Source organism: Dicentrarchus labrax, unplaced genomic scaffold (genome assembly GCF_905237075.1).
Source record: "Dicentrarchus labrax unplaced genomic scaffold, dlabrax2021, whole genome shotgun sequence".
NCBI classification, from domain to species: domain Eukaryota; kingdom Metazoa; phylum Chordata; class Actinopteri; family Moronidae; genus Dicentrarchus; species Dicentrarchus labrax.
In genome coordinates, this window is record NW_026136719.1 from 6,391,787 (window position 1) to 6,407,675 (window position 15,889).

General features: G+C 43.2%; 2 protein-coding genes and 1 long non-coding RNA gene across 17 annotated transcripts in view; 1 reads left to right on the plus strand and 2 right to left on the minus strand.

The window, feature by feature from the left end:
* The window catches only part of nav2a (neuron navigator 2a), a 213,885-nt gene extending 201,948 nt beyond the window's left edge, over positions 1-11,937 (plus strand). For 10 of the 15 annotated variants that reach the window (XM_051379464.1, XM_051379457.1, XM_051379458.1 and 7 more), the window contains 13 exons: positions 576-754; positions 3,116-3,556; positions 4,088-4,280; positions 4,591-4,691; positions 4,798-4,893; positions 5,191-5,368; positions 5,500-5,735; positions 6,151-6,302; positions 6,524-6,595; positions 6,734-6,930; positions 7,029-7,147; positions 7,829-8,029; positions 8,156-11,937. In XM_051379464.1, coding sequence (XP_051235424.1) covers positions 576-754; positions 3,116-3,556; positions 4,088-4,280; positions 4,591-4,691; positions 4,798-4,893; positions 5,191-5,368; positions 5,500-5,735; positions 6,151-6,302; positions 6,524-6,595; positions 6,734-6,930; positions 7,029-7,147; positions 7,829-8,029; positions 8,156-8,281 — 2,291 coding nt within the window. In that variant the 3' untranslated portion in view covers positions 8,282-11,937. The remainder of the gene's footprint in view (positions 1-575; positions 755-3,115; positions 3,557-4,087; positions 4,281-4,590; positions 4,692-4,797; positions 4,894-5,190; positions 5,369-5,499; positions 5,736-6,150; positions 6,303-6,523; positions 6,596-6,733; positions 6,931-7,028; positions 7,148-7,828; positions 8,030-8,155) is intronic. The other 5 variants (XM_051379463.1, XM_051379469.1, XM_051379473.1 and 2 more) reach the window with 1 other exon arrangement.
* On the minus strand, positions 47-3,116 carry LOC127351702 (uncharacterized). The gene is made up of 2 exons (XR_007880935.1): positions 2,983-3,116; positions 47-1,956 (listed from the first exon to the last, which is right to left on the minus strand). It is a non-coding gene; the product is annotated as an uncharacterized LOC127351702 (long non-coding RNA).
* Positions 11,938-11,987: 50 nt separating the features above from the next.
* On the minus strand, positions 11,988-15,285 carry dbx1a (developing brain homeobox 1a). The gene is made up of 4 exons (XM_051379495.1): positions 14,817-15,285; positions 14,607-14,708; positions 12,835-13,037; positions 11,988-12,706 (listed from the first exon to the last, which is right to left on the minus strand). The coding sequence occupies exons 1-4, from the start codon at positions 15,163-15,165 to the stop codon at positions 12,422-12,424; spliced, it is 939 nt and encodes a 312-aa protein (XP_051235455.1). The 5' UTR covers positions 15,166-15,285; the 3' UTR covers positions 11,988-12,421.
* Positions 15,286-15,889: the final 604 nt, after the last annotated feature.

Consider the following 15,889-nt stretch of genomic DNA (forward strand, 5'->3'; position numbering starts at 1 on the left):
ACACACACACACACACACACAACACACACACAGCAAACATAATGTTAAATGTATGAATAAAGTTGATATTTTTAATTAGAATTAATATGATTCTTGTCAAAATGAACACATACAAGATGTCCTTCTGCACTTTTGTGTAAAAGTCTTTGAGAAAAGGCATTATAGGACACATCATACAAAGAGGATCCCACAATCTGTCTGAACTACTACAACTTGAACATTTTATTAACAAACAGACATTTCAATGTGACAAGGAACTTTCTTTATCAATACATTGTTGCAGTTGTGAGCTTCAGATGGTGTGTGGGACACTTTTTGTTGTGTGCTCTTCTTGTCAGGAGGGAAAGTTGGTAAGCAGTCTTTTGCGGTTAACAGCACATTAAATAGGATAATGTACTCCACCTATTTAATAACAGGGAACTCATTCCAAAATCTGGAGCCTTTTTTTCTGTAGTCAAAGTAAAACCTCCATCGTGTCAAAAGTGGACAGCACTGACACTATTGATATTTGATATTTAATAAGAGACATATTTTAGACAACACTTTCATTTACACTTCAGCCTGTCTCTCCTCAGCCGGCAGTAATGGCAGTCAACAGCAGCAACAGCAGCAGATTCAGCAGCCAGACCTGCGCATCAGGAGGCAGCATTCCTCTGACAGCGTCAGCAGCATCACCAGCGCAACCAGCCACTCCAGTGTCGGCTCCAACATGGATGCAGACGCAAAAAACAAGAAGAAGAACAAGAAGAACTGGGTAAGATGCTGGGAAATGTAAAATAATAACTTTAAATTCTAGCATCCAGCCGGGACTCATGATGGTTTGCTGTTTGTCTTTGTCTCTTTGTGCATTTTCATGTGTGTGTGTTGGTGTCACATGTTTGGGTTTCTCCCCTTTAGGCATCTTTCACTGGTGAAAAGGTGAATACACTTGATTTTCATAGACTTAGTTCTGTTGAATACCAAGTAATGATTGATTTGGTGATTTGTAAGTCAAAAGACATTTAGGTTCAAACTGGGATATATTTGGTTCTAGTTGTCGTCTCTTGGCCTGCAAATTACCAGATCAGTGCTTACTGGCTAGTGTCTAGGCCTAATGTCCGCTCTTTAGCTTTTTTTTAACTAGTGATCATAAATCAGAATATCTTACATACTGTCACTTACAACTTAAAAAGACATGAACTTTTGCTTTTTGTTCTTGAAAGGCTTTTTTGTGCACCGGAGGACAACTCAGAGACAGTGACGTACGCAACTTTTTTCCTCTCTGTCGTTCCGTAGACTGAAACGATGTTGTCTTAGCCGCCTGTGGTTGTCAGTATCTGATCCTGATGTTGAATTTAAGGAAAAGCAGTGTGCTGCTTTGTGGTAGCTGTTAAAAGACATGAGCTCGTGTAGAGTTTCCTGCTTTAAGTCCCAGTGATAATAAACGACCCTCCTGTGTGTGTGGATGTGCTTCCAGCTGTCAGAGTTTGTATAGATGAAACCCCACAGGAGGCTTCTCCATGCAGGTGCTCATACAGTGTGTGTGATGTGGCGTGTATAGGGGCTGTATGTGTTGGAGAGTATATAATGGATCATGAAAGACCCCCCTGTTTCACGGCTGGCTGTGATGTAGCATTAGCTTGCAGCTGCCTGGAGGTCAAATAAAATCATCCTTAGCCCTGTAGGGGCCTCTAGTTTAATCTCTGCCCCACCATAACAACATTAACACACCCAAACCCATATGAACATGTGCTGTTTTGTCTCTCTGTCTTCCTTTGCTTCGCTTCATGTGGCAGGTTTATGAGGTAAGATTGGTACGCTGCGTGGAATGAAAGAAACAAAGCTGCCTAACGCCTGCACTTTTTCTAGGTTACTAACCTCTGTCCTTTTCCTCCTGTCCTCTGCTGCCACTGTAGTGCCTGTCCTCTCCAGCTCTGCCCCTCCCTGAAAACTGCTCTTATGACACTTGAACAAGCTCTAGAAAGGAAAAATCCACCTGAAAATACTGACGCTCATAATAAAAGGGTGTTAGTGATACTTAAGTACCATTTTGTGGTGGGTTTTGGTAACTGGCCAAAATATAATTGACATGACATCATTTTTGGTGCAGCTAGATATTTGAAGACAGAAAATACAAAACAATGTCTGGATGTACCTGAAAACCAAAAGTCCCCACTTGACAGCAATTTTAAAAATCCTACTGAGTAGTTACAGCTTACCATTGTGTAAGTCTGTTTTCAGTAGAGTGTTGTCACAATAATTCCTACTTTAGCACTGAGGTTGTTTTTCAGGAGATTGTTGAAAAGCTTGTAGGGAATCACTAACTGAAGTAGAAGCAGACGATGTCGGTCCAGGGAAAGTAAGTTCCCTGAAATAACTGAATGACCGTTCTTTTTAAAATAAAATCTGAGTGTAAAGTATTCACGGTGGATTTCTCCTTCAAACACAAACTCTTGCTCAAGTAACATGATGAAATCAAACAGATACTGAAAGTATACATGCAGTTTGAATATGGCTCATCATTTTTATCTTTATTTTTTTATCTGATTTATTAGATTTTTATCAAAAGATTATTTAAAAGAAGCAAAGACAAGTACGCCTTCGAAAACATTGCAGTTTTAGAAAATGAAGAGAATGATTGGGAAAAGATGCCATTGATGTAGTTATCAAGACACAAAATGGTTCAACTACAGTGATTGCAATGCAAATTATATTTCAATATCTAAATTTCAGTGTGAAAAGACACACATCAGAATTTAATTCTGTCTCCCCAAACGACTATCAACACCGTCAACTGCTCCCCGTATAATGTCTCCTTTAATACACTAAGAAAGGTATTCACTTTGCTATTTTTAAAATAAAAAACAAGAACAATGAGCCATTAATAGATTATAAATCAGTATCTATATGCTCAACCTTTCTCTGAAAAACACACACACACCAAGAGCTGAACTCAAGTCATAAGACAGTGTACCCATAATTCCCTTTCTCCCTGTGACTCACTTGCACTTTTTAACAGCTGTTTTCCTCCACTTTCCCCGGCACACTCCTCCTCTTCCTCTTCCCTCTCAGCGTGTGTTTTTGGAAGCGTGTCCTTCCTCTGCTCACCGTCTCTCTTTGTCTTTCTCTGTTTCAGCTGCGAAGCTCCTTCAAACAAGCGTTCAGCAAGAAGAAATCTCCCAAGTCGGCCTCTTCTCACTCCGACATCGAGGAGATGACGGACTCCTCGCTGCCGTCCTCCCCCAAACTGCCTCACAACGGCTCCACAGCCTCCGGCCACATGCTCAGGAACACACACTCCAACTCGCTGTACGTAGACAGTACACATCAAAGAGTACACGTGGCAAACTATCAAACGCTTAATTCACAATGTTTAATGTCACTAATCTGTGTTTTCCTGCCTTTGTGTGCGTGCATACGCAGACTGTCAGAGTGTTTGGACAGCGAGGCGGAGACGGTGATGCAGCTGCGCAGCGAGCTCAGGGAGAAGGAGATGAAACTGACCGATATCCGCCTGGAGGCTCTCAGCTCCGCCCATCAGCTGGACCAGCTCCGGGAGGCCATGAACCGCATGCAGGTCTGCGCGCACACACACACGTACACAAAACCATATATTAGAGAGCTTCACATTCGAGGATAAATCAGCACCGAAACACAGAGTGCAGACAGTCATTGCTACACAGCTTTCTGTGAGTTGAAACTGTCGGTCTGCACTTCTGGCCACAACCCAATCAGTGACGCTGGTTTTGACAGTGTGATAACCACCAGCTGTGACTGGTGCTGGCCAGATGTGCAGATGTTTTTGTTCTCTGTGATCTACTTTCCTAACTAAACTCTGGTAGTAGTGTTAGTATTAGTTGTCGTACTAGCTTTCAAAACATTCCACTAATCGGTCTGATTAGGGTGATTTTATTAATTGTGAACAAGTTTTAACTCCACAACAACATGACATACTTCTGGTCAGACTGTGCAGTAATTTGAAAGGAGCCATGAAGCAGTTAAATTCAAACACATTAGTTGGCCTGAAGGGGGAGCTAAAGTCAGAATGAATAAGAATGAATCTTTCAGCTGTTCTTTGTTTGCTAACTTCATTTGTGTGTGTCTGCAGCTGGAAATCGAGAAACTGAAGGTGGAGAATGACCGTCTGAAGGTGGAGAATCAGGGCAGCAGGACAGGCTCCCAGGCCTCCATCTCGTCCTCTCCTCCCCCTCACACGCACACACACAACCAGGCCCCGGGTACCGGGCCAGGGCTCTCCCAGCACAGTCTCAACCTCACCACCAGCGAGTCCACCAGCCTGGGTAAGACAGAGCAGACTGGCACAGTTTCTGGAAGATTTTAATGAGATACTGAATAGTCTGACAGTATAAACTGATTGCTTTTTAAAATTAAATGTTCTTTCTATATGAGTTAGTTGTTTAATGCAGGGATTACAGTTCTTTCACTAGTACACATTTCTGTCTCAAGACTATATGAGATCAGTGTGGACAGAAAGGGAATAATTTCCTCCAACAGCTCACAGATGACATATGTGTCAGACAGTGAATTTATATGCAGTGACTTGATTCTTAAGGGAAACAATGGAAATACTTTGCTCTGTTTTCCCATCAGACATGCTGTTGGATGACACCGGCGGAGAGGGAGGGATGAGGAAGGAGGGGAGACATGTGAAAATGGTCGTCAGCCTGGACGAGGTCAGCAAGTGGGGAGAGGTGAGACCTGTTTGAAAAATACAACTCAAACTGAACCTTTATGTCAGCTCAGATTGTTATGGCGCCGATAAGCTTTTCCAAACGCAGTCGTGTTTTTCCATTGCAGGAGGGCCGGCCTCGTCATTTTCTGATTGGTTGCATCGGCGTGAGTGGTAAAACCAAGTGGGACGTCCTGGACGGAGTGGTCCGACGCCTTTTCAAGGTATACAGTAACTGCGATACAGAGTCCGATAAAAAGACAGTGTTAGAAACACCTCAGGATTAATGTTGTTTTAAGACAGTTTGAAAGTCTTTGAAAGGTAACTAAAAGTATTAAGGTTTCTGAAAATGTCTGAGTCTTGGCAGTTAGGTTTCCTACTATAACAAACAATATGCACACATTTTAATCTCACACTCAAATGTGCTTCTATTGAGCAAAAACAAACAACAAACAAAAAAGCTGCTATCCTTCTTAGAAACTTAAACATTACTTTAAATGCTGAGACTTTGTGTGTGACAGGAATACATCACCCATGTGGACCCGGTGAACCAGCTGGGCCTGAGCTCAGAAAGCGTGGAGGGATACAAAATCGGCGAAATCCACCGGCCCAGCAGCCTCAGGGCTGCCCTCACACCTGAACTACTGCCCTGCGGTTACCTGGTGGGAGACAGCAACACCATCAACATCCAGCTCAAAGGTACCAACGCCATCAAATGATTCGGGTCTGCCAGTCACCATTGTTACAGTTTAAAACCAGTTTCAATCAAGTTTATACAGTCTATTACTCAGTGGGAATAAATATCCTGATGTGAATGTGTGTGTGTCCAGGTGTGAGCAGTGAGAACGTGGACTCACTGGTCTTCGACACTCTGATCCCGAAGCCGATGCTGCAGCGCTACGTCTCCCTGCTGAAGGAGCACAGACGCGTCATTTTGTCGGGCCCCAGCGGTACAGGCAAGACCTACCTGGCCAATCAGCTATCTCGGCACCTGCTGCTGCTGGAGGGCCGGCCCCTGACCCCGCACGCCGTCGTCACTTTTAACGTAGACCACAAGTCCAGCAAGGTAAATAAGACACATGCAGATTGTGTATACGCTTTAGTGGTTGTTAAACCTACTCTGCACAAAGGGATGAATGTGAATTTCTCTTACATGGGTCACAAAACAGCCAACAGACTTTGGTCTTTTTCTGCTCTCTAGTATTGAAACATGACATCAAAATAAACTCTTGAATAAACTGAATTCTGTTTCTGATGAATCACAAATTCAGGTTTCATCCTTCAAACAATAGCCATAAGAACTGTAAACAAAACTCATTTTCAATAACTGTTTATTACATTAAAGGCTGTACAGATACTTTGGTAAGATGTTAAAAGTCAAAAGTAATTTAAATATTCTGGTGTATGTAGGTCAGAGAGGTTTTTGTGTATAAAACCCAAACAAGTATTAATGGTTACATGATTTCAACTTTTCTCTGAAGGAGTTGCGTCAGTACCTGTCAGGCCTGGCCGAGCAGTGCAGCGGTGTCCCGGGGGCCGACAGCCCTCTGGTGGTCATTTTGGACAACCTGCACCACATCAGCTCCCTGGGAGAGATCTTCAACGGTGTCTTCAACTGCAACTACCAGCACTGGTCAGTTCACAGAAACACACACACCTGCACAATCATACTAAACAACAACAAAATATCTGTTTCAGTTCACTTTCAGCTCTGTTAGAACGGTTTACAGGAGCTGTTCGACACAACGCAAAGCAGAGTAAAACGCTCTCAACCTCTGACTTATTGAGTGTGGTGTGACTTAATGGCCTAATATTACCTGATGAGAAAAAATAATCATTCTGTAATTCCTTTAGCCCCTACATTATCGGCACCATGAGCCAAGCAACGTCATCTGCCCCCAACCTGCAGCTTCACCACAACTTCAGGTAAACTGTTGCTCATATCCTCCATCCTCTCCTTGCAGCTTGATGTTAAAATATTACAAGCTCTTACAATACATTTAATCTCTTTGTTTAAAATCTTTGTATGACAAGTCCTAATGTACCTGTATGTTCCCTGATCAGGTGGGTGCTGTGCGCCAACCACATGGAGCCGGTGAAAGGCTTCCTCGGTCGCTACCTGAGGAGGAAGCTGATCGAGACGGAGATCGGCAGCCGGACACGCAACATGGAGCTGGTGAAGATCATCGACTGGATCCCGCGGGTTTGGCACCACCTCAACCGCTTCCTGGAGACACACAGCTCTTCCGACGTCACCATCGGTGAGAGGACGATGCACAATTAAAGAAAGATCCTTTTAATAAAATGTCAATGTGTAGAAACAGTCAGTGCCTTACCTTTTCTGCTCTGTGGCGTTTAGGACCTCGTCTCTTCTTGTCCTGTCCCATGGACGTGGAGGGATCCCGGGTTTGGTTCACTGACCTATGGAACTACTCCATCATCCCTTACATGCTGGAGGCTGTACGGGAGGGACTACAGGTAACACACATACCTGAGCGCACAGTTTTTTTTGTGTGAAATCTCAAAAATGTTTTATTTGTATTAAATTAAAAAGGAATATCAGACTAGTTGGGCTCTGGTCAAAGAACAACAGATAGATTTTGGGTGGTGGTCCAGGTCTTGGATTTTGACATTTTTATCTGTAACAATAAAACATTATAATAAAGAGAAATTTAAAAATTTGACGGGATATTTGAGGGATCCAGCTGAATGCAGTACAAGTGTGTAATGAGGGTAATGATAGAATTGTTCAGATTTGCCCTCTCAGAGGACCAGGGTTATGTTCATGACAGTGAAATGGATTCAATTTGTACTCTCAATCTGCATGTAATTAGTATCTGATTTAATTAGGCAGCGGCTAATTACCAGAATGCAACCTCAGAGTGGGTGTGAAGGAGAGCCTGAAAGGCAGAGTTTAGTAGAGGAATATACTTAGAACAGAAACCACAGTGTATTGATGCTGAAATGGAAACTATGTTTTCCTTTGTGTGTTCGTTACATTAGAATCAGCCGTTTCTACAGTAGCCCAGAACGGACAAACCGAACGAGCCTTTCATGTTTTTCGCAGCCACTGTAGTTTCTCCTGCAGAACAGGAGGGCTGAGCTGTATTCAGATGGTTGCAAGTGTGTTTGACTGTTGCACTCTGTGTCTCTCTATAGCTGTATGGCCGCAGAGCTGCGTGGGAGGACCCAGCTGCCTGGGTGATTGACACTTACCCATGGTCTGCCACGCCCACTCCTGCTGAATGGCCCCCGCTGCTGCAGCTCCGCCCGGAGGATGTTGGGTTCGATGGCTACTCTGCCCCGAGAGAAGGAGTCAGGAAAGAGCCGCCACAGAGCGACAGTGACGCAGACCCACTGGTGAGCAAAAACACACACAAAGAACAGGATCTGTATCCGTTACTGAGCATTTAAACAATTATATAGTATCTCTTACAACGTTAAAATTAAGTCTGTTTTTGAATGAAATGATGTTTCTGCCAACAGATGAACATGCTGATGCGTCTGAAGGAGGCGGCGACGTCATCGAGTCCGCAGAGCTATGACAGCGACTCCAACAGCAACAGCCACCAAGATGACATCCTGGACTCGTCTCTGGAGTCGACCTTGTGATGTCGCCAAAAGGCAACACAGGGATCAGTTTTCAGGAGGAACTTTTTATAAGAACTGTTCTCACTGTGAGAACTTCTTGTTGTGAGGATAATGTCACAAAATCCAGCCACCTTAATTTGGGTGCAGGTAACCCAAATATTTAAAAAGAAAAAAGGTTCAAATTGCATTTCAAAAAACGGGCAACAAGTTTCTACTGCACTGCGCTGTTTTTTGTTTGTTTTTTTTCACCGCTGTGGCCCGTGGCTCCTCTGTCAGGAGCCTGACATCTACTTCAGACAGACAGAATAAAAGCACGCAGCCTGTCACTGATGCTGAGGCGTCATCATTACCATCATCACCAGCCATCAGCGTACTTAAATACCAGCCAGGAGTCCTCCACAGCATCAGCTCCAGCTCATCAGGCTGAGACGCTCCTGGTCCTGCCCAGCTGCAGTGCATCTGAACTGCCTGCAGATGGTGCTACAGGCCCTTGTCTCTGGAGCATCAGTGAGCCTGAGCTACCAGCTGCTGAGAACACAGATGCTGGTTGGATGGATGAACAGCCAGCCGCTTCCTCCTCCTGCTCGTCTACGGCTGGAGTTGCATGTGGGATTGCTGGAGGGTAAATCGAGCCAAAGTGAATGTTAAGTCCTACAGGATGCCCACACACACTTCCAAAAACTCCTCAAAGATTGTTAAATGTCCCCTCAAACACTGTTTTATTTCACTTAAACTATATCAAAGCCAAATTTCTGAGTTGAAAAGAAATAGTGAAAGAACAGTCAATGTGTGTCCACAAAAAGTAATTAAGGGAGCACTAATATAAAGTAGTTCCTACCATCTACATTTGAATGTTTTTGAGTTAAATGCAAAAAGTTAACTTCATTAAAAACCTTCAGTGGACAAAAAGGATGAGAACTGTGAGTGTTTATATATGATATACACTACTGTTCAAAAGTTTGGAATCATCTGTAATGGCTGTTTTAACATAGATAACAACAGTATAATTCAGACACCAAATCTATTGTTTACATTTGAAATACTCTTGGCCCTAAAAAATAAAAATTAAATGTTCAAAAATTCAACTTAATTGACCCACAGCCTTGCATGACCAGGGAAGAATACCCTTTGATTTTGAATTTGTTTTCTCGTCCAGGAAAGCGTAAGTGACCCTAGATCATTAACAAGCGACAATGGTGCTTGCAGTTGGATAAAGGAGGAGGTTTAGCGCGCTTCAGCCGACTCACAAGGAACGAGGCCTGTTCTCCGCTCTCAGAGTAGGGCAATGTCGTATCAGGACAAATATTGTCTTAGACTGATAAAGATGCACCTGCCATTGAAACGTTGTTTAATAAAGTATGTTGCAATAGGTGCTCGCAACTGGGCTCTAAATATTTTAGTAACCTGTTTTTCTTTGGGCCTTCTGTAGTCTAATCTATAGATCCATTCAGTAAGTTAAAATTGTGATTTTTCAGTCAGTAAGTAGTAAGCTGATATTATAAAAGTTTTAAACAAAAGCAAGACGCTGTTTGTTTTCAAACTCTTCATACAAAATAACATCTATCTGTAAAGAGGATGTTCTACAACTGCAAAGCATAAAAGACAATTCAAAAACATACAGTCATCCTCTGAGCCGTCTGACTGTACCAAATCAAGCTTTTGCAGCAGGTTATTCAAAACCTTTAACATTAGTGTAAAGATGAGGACAAGGAAGTTGGCAAACACTGTAGCACCATTGCTTCAGCACCAGAAAAATGTGTGTGGAAACGAAGGAGACAAGCTTGGTCAATTTAACCAAAGATTCTCACCACAATCCTTGCTCAAACTTTGTTTTGGAGTTGACACCTCATATGGCACTTCATCAACATCCGCAGTGGTTACATCCTCCCACATAGCTGAGCTGTTGTTCTAGTAGAGAGGGGTTCCTTTGAAATGGAGCAGAATAAAGTGATAAATGCATAAGTTTTATTGGCCAAACACACAATTGGAAACACAAACACCTGTCAGATCTCCTGAAAATAAAAATCTTTTCTTATCCAGCAAACATTTGTAGCCAATTTTACAAAGCAAGGCAAAATCTAATTACAAAATCCCTTTAAGACTTTCAGGAGGAATGGGCACTAACTGGGAAATTAACATTCACCATGGCTAGATTTATGCTTTTAACTTTTACCGTGTTTGAGATAATGTCATTTCCTATCTGTGTTCAGTGTCATTTCACAAAAAAACGCCTCTACCAAGTTCTAAGTTCTGTCTTTGACCGCTTAATCATCCTTTGAATGCTCCATGCACATTGGCCCAAACAGGCTGTTGTAGCACAAATCTCTTTTGGTGCTGGACCGAGTTCTAACAAACAATGCCTTACTCTTTTCTAACAGACTATGTGCATTAGCTGATTCTTTATTTGTCTAAATGGCTGTAAACTTAACAGGGCTCCAAAGTCGACCCTCTCCTCGAAGAGCGGCGTCGACCTCTCATCATATCAAACACCAATTGCCGTGGAATTGAGATGTGAATGAGAAGCAGTACTCTGGGTTTCAAATTAAGGTGTATGCATGTATGACCCAGTGCTGTGAAGCTGGTGTAAATATTTGGACCACTGGCAAGAAAGAAAAAAATATATATATAGATGTGTTTTGGTGCTCGAAATCAGAAGTTTTTGCAGGTTGATTGGGTGAAGGAAGTTTAGGAAGATGTGTTGATTTTATACCTCATCCTCATCCTTTAACTGTGCTTTCGCCATGCTCATAGTCTGTTTTGATTATGTGATTTGTGATGAACAGAACTGTCATGACAAACATGATGAACTAATTAAGTGAAAACTAGTGTATATGCTGCTTTGTTGATAGTGTTATAATTAATGAGGTTAAAAGGTATAACGGTACTTGTGGTTGAACGATAATGTAAAACGGTTTGACATCATTTCTGTGGCTTAAAAAAAAAATAAAGAACATTGTACTTTTTCTTTGTTTTTAAACCTGCCTTCTGGGAAGGGCAGGCTGACGCTTAAAGCCGGGGTCATGCATCGCTTTTAGTGTTTTTATCACCAATCCTATGCAACATTCATTCTGATCTCCAAATGGAAGCCAAAAGCTGAATGTGCGTTTGTCTCCCGCCCCCCCCTTCCCCCCCATTCCCCACCATTCCCCACCATTCCCCACATCCCCGAGCGGTTTTCAGCACTGCCGAGACGTACAGCATGGAACCCGATTTGTGAAGACTTTTAGGATTTGTTGCCCATGGTCTTTGTCCATATGTGTGTATGTGTATTTTATATAGAGGCTTTCCCGCTACGGTCCTTGTAAGCACAAAGAGACTGATTCTCTGTCTTGTGTAAAGCCGGCTCTGAGAGGTGTGGATGTTGTTGAAGCATTTGACCAGTCGGTCAGTTTATTACTCACAAACTCAATGAATGTTTAGCCTTCTTTGCTATGTACATTTTTTATATGTAACATAACTTTGTAAATAGTTGATTATCTTGCAGCATTTTGATGACTTTTTCTAGCTGATTTGTAACAGTACTTGAAAAGGAGTATTTTGTGTACAGTCTCTTTACATCAGAGCAGATTGGTGCTGTTTGTCACTGGTCTGTCCAGGGCTCGGAGAATTAAATCTATCACTGTACTAGTCTTAAGTTATTGTGATTCAATAAAAATTAATGATTATTTATGATTGAATTTTGTCAAATGGTTCTTTTTTAAAAAAACACACACTCACACACACACAGTTGACTTGGAATTGTTTACAATTTTATTTGGTATTTGTACAAAAAGTGTGACATAAACATATATACAACACATAATACAACATACTTATTAAACAAATTCATATAAATTATTAACGAAATAGCTACATTTTTCAATAAACAACTCTATTCAAGGTAAAAGTAACTCAATATTCTTGGCATAAAATTTCCATACAAAATTGTACAAAATACTGTACAATTGAACAAAGCTGTGCAAAACAGCAAATTGTGTCTCAGAAGCAGATCCTGTACAGTGCGCATGCGCTGATGAAGCAACAAACTTGAGTGAAACTTGAACATCGACGGTTATGGGGTCTTGTTTCAGGGCGGCAGCTTCTTACACATCCGGTTACAGTCTCATATGAAAACAAAACACGGGTTATATCTCTATATTTGCTTTTTTTTTAAAAAATAAATTAAGATACTGTTATTTCTTCTTCGTCTGACTCTGAGAAGTCCGAGTGCTTACTGGAAAGAGATGGAGAGGAGATGCTGGACCCAGCCGCCCTCATTCTCTCTCTCCCGAACTCTTCCTCATCCTCTTCCTCATCGGCTGAAGACTTCTTGCCCACGTCGCTGAGGTCCGGATGCGGGTTGGCTTTGGTGGGAAGCGTCTGTTCGCGGCAGCCACCGGACGACAGCAGCTCTCGTTCCTTAGAGTTCCTCCACTTCATCCGCCGGTTCTGGAACCAGATTTTCACCTGTAGACGAGGAGAGAATGGTGAGTTAAAAAGTTCTGCGTCAGGTGCACTGAAATGCGTCTTTACGCGCAAATTACGCACAACGTGTCGAACATTTTAAGCACCTGTGAGCACTTAAGAAGTTTTACCTGTGAGTCTTTCAGGCCCAGTTTAGAGGCCAGCTTCTTCCTGTCGGGCTTGCTGATGTATTTCTGTTTCTGGAACATCTTTTCCAAGGCCTTGCGTTGCACATCGGAGAACACCGCCCTCCTCAGCATCCCTCTCCGGGGTTTCCCTCTAGCGGCCAGTGGCCACGAAAAAGTCCCGGGGATGGGAACAACGGATGAAGATGCTATAATACAAACACAGAAGAGAAATTGAAACCTGTTAGTTTTGTTTTCTTTGGCACATCTCTGGAAAAAAAAAAAATCTGTTTGCAGAGAAGAAATTGTCCTTCAAAGGACCCTGGAGCCTCGACAGATGGGAAATCTTATTGTTATAAATCTAAACTTAAAACCAGTCTGACTTCAGAGAGGCTCTATATGCATGTAATGATTTCTCTTTACTTTTCAACCGGTCAGTATTGGAAGTTTCCCCCCTTGGAACTGTGCAATACGTCTCCGTTTTGAGTGAAATGGCACGAGGTGACTAATTAGCACATTGGCCGGTCCCCAACCGCATTGGTATGGTAAAGAGGTAGCATATCCTTTAAGGAACCCTGTGAGGGCGGATAGAGGAGTTAATAAACCGTGAACGGTAATTGTGTAGTAATGAACTAACGCAGAAAAGACTCTGGACAGGCGGCGAAGGCCATATATTATCGCAACAAAAGGAGATTTACACTTTCAAACTAAACACAACTGCATACCAGAATACTGATGCCCGGTGGGGGTGGGGGGTGGGGGGTGAAGAGTGGAGGGGGAATTTTTTTTTTTTTTTTTCGTGCCTTCAAATCATTTTCATTAAATGAACACGAAAAGCTATTCAGGACGCTGGAGTTGTTTTGTTGAGGCATTCAGCTGAGCCCATGAAAAGACTCCATCTCCATTATGATTTGGCTGAATGAAAAGCACGGACTAGCGACTTTATAGACTTTTCTAAGAGATTATTCTTTATCTCAACTCGTTGATTGGCCCGCTTGGAGAATAGAGGAACGTTTAGGGCACAGAGACGAGTGAGGATTGGAGGTCAGTGGTAACCTATCCTATGGGCCGTGCAGCATGCAGAGGAAAACCCTTCCACAGCTGGGACGTTTTGGATGCGGTTGGTATTTAAAAAAAAAACGCGTTACATTAAAATCCTGCCGCGCAGTACTCGTCTCCTCTCCGCGCACTGGACTTCCTGACTGTAGCTGCCCTGTGGCCGCAGCAGCAACAAGAACAACGACGCGCTATGTGGTCTTGTGAGAATATTGAAAACTCTCAATAGCGCCTAATAGGGAAATTAGTGCATGACTGGTTCACGCCTTTGCCCCCCCTGGTAAAAGTCACTCTCCGGGGTGTGTGGGTGGTTCGCCCGGTGGGAGCTGACCAAATTGGTCACGGTGCTGAAGGCTTTGTTGCCAACCACAGCGGCCCGGTGGCCCCCCGGGCGCTGTGGGAAAACGCGGGGCCGGGGAAATGCCAAAACGCCCCCCAATGGGAAGCAGGGGGGACTATAACTCGCCACCCCGCCTCAAATTTAGAGCGTGACGATTTGGGATAATTGGTTAATTAGGGGGTGGGTGGGTGGGTCCGGGCAGGGGCCAGAGCTCCCCATTAATAAGACAGTGATTTCTTCTTTTCTGGTAAAAAAAAAAACAAACAATCTATGACAGGCGGTGAAAGTGTTTTACATTTAAATGTAATTAGTTTGAGACAGAATTGTAAAGGCTGGAGAGAGATGAAGCTATAGAGGGGAAGTGCGTAAAAGTTGCGCCTACCTGGTAAATAAGGCGTCCTGAATATGGGGTGAAAAGTTCCGTCAAAGCAGGGGATGGGGAAGCTCTTGGAGTGCAGGCTGTGGATTGTAGGTGGTAAGGAAGCTGTGGAGGAATCACAGATGTTAAAAATCATCCCTGAATAAAAAAAACCATCTAAAAACACATAAACTGAGACTGAAGGCAGAAACACGGCGGAGTCTGTGTACTCACCGGTCTTTGGTGAAGGTGCGAGGATGGCGCTCACTCCAAACTTGAGAAAAGTTGGGTCCTTGCTGCTCGGCAGGGACGTTTTCGGTGAGCATGATTCGCGCGTCATCGTGGTCGTGGCCAAGGCGCGCTCCGCGCCGCTGAAGGACAGGGTGGTGGTGGCTGTGGGCAGGGAGGCGCCTACACTCCGGTTAATGAAGGCGGTGGGGCGGCTTATCCGCAGCAGGTCCTCCACTAGAAAGCTGGAGTGGGTCGGGAAGACGGACGGCAGGGTCTGGTGCAGCGGCAGAGCAGCGGGCCGGTACAGTCCCGGGTAGAAGGCTGGAGGCGCGATGACACTTGGGATCATCATGGTCCCGGCTTACAAAAACAGCAAGTGTGTGAGAACTGAGATACTCCTTGTGGTAGCTGGGAGGGAATCAGTCGAGTGAATGGCTGCTAACTCCTCTGGTTTCCTCACTCTGGGGAGAGGAGTTTTATAGCGGCCTGTCCCCCCCACCCCGGCCCTCCGCTCAGAGCTGACAGCCTCAACAATGGGGCTCAACAAAGTTCTCCACATGGGTCGCTTTCATGCCGCATCCCCCGGGCCGCTGATTGGCCAGAGGACGCAATTTATGATTGCATTAGACTTCATAAGCAAGCAACACACAATGTCCCCACCACAAAAGAGGCTCAGTCATCAATTTTGCATGTTGACCACTTTCCTTTCAATTTGTTTTGTTTGGCAGAGGCAAGCGGCCTAATTAAAGAGCAATCTTTACAGATTCAGTCATTATGGGGACTTTTAACGAGTAGGCCTCTTTTTAAAAAAAAAAAAGATACCTTATTCTTTTCTATTCAGTGTCTTTATGTTATTCAGGATATAAAAATATACTCGTTAAAATGCTAAATTATTCTTTTATTCTATTTACAAGCAAAAAAAAAAAATTAAATAAAAAAATAAACAGATAAAACTTTAAACCATTTAGTAATATCAAAACACCTTGAAGCACATTTATAATATTGGGCTATATAAATAAAACTGACATGACCCAACAGAACAACTCATATATTATCTATATTTATTGTTCAATCTA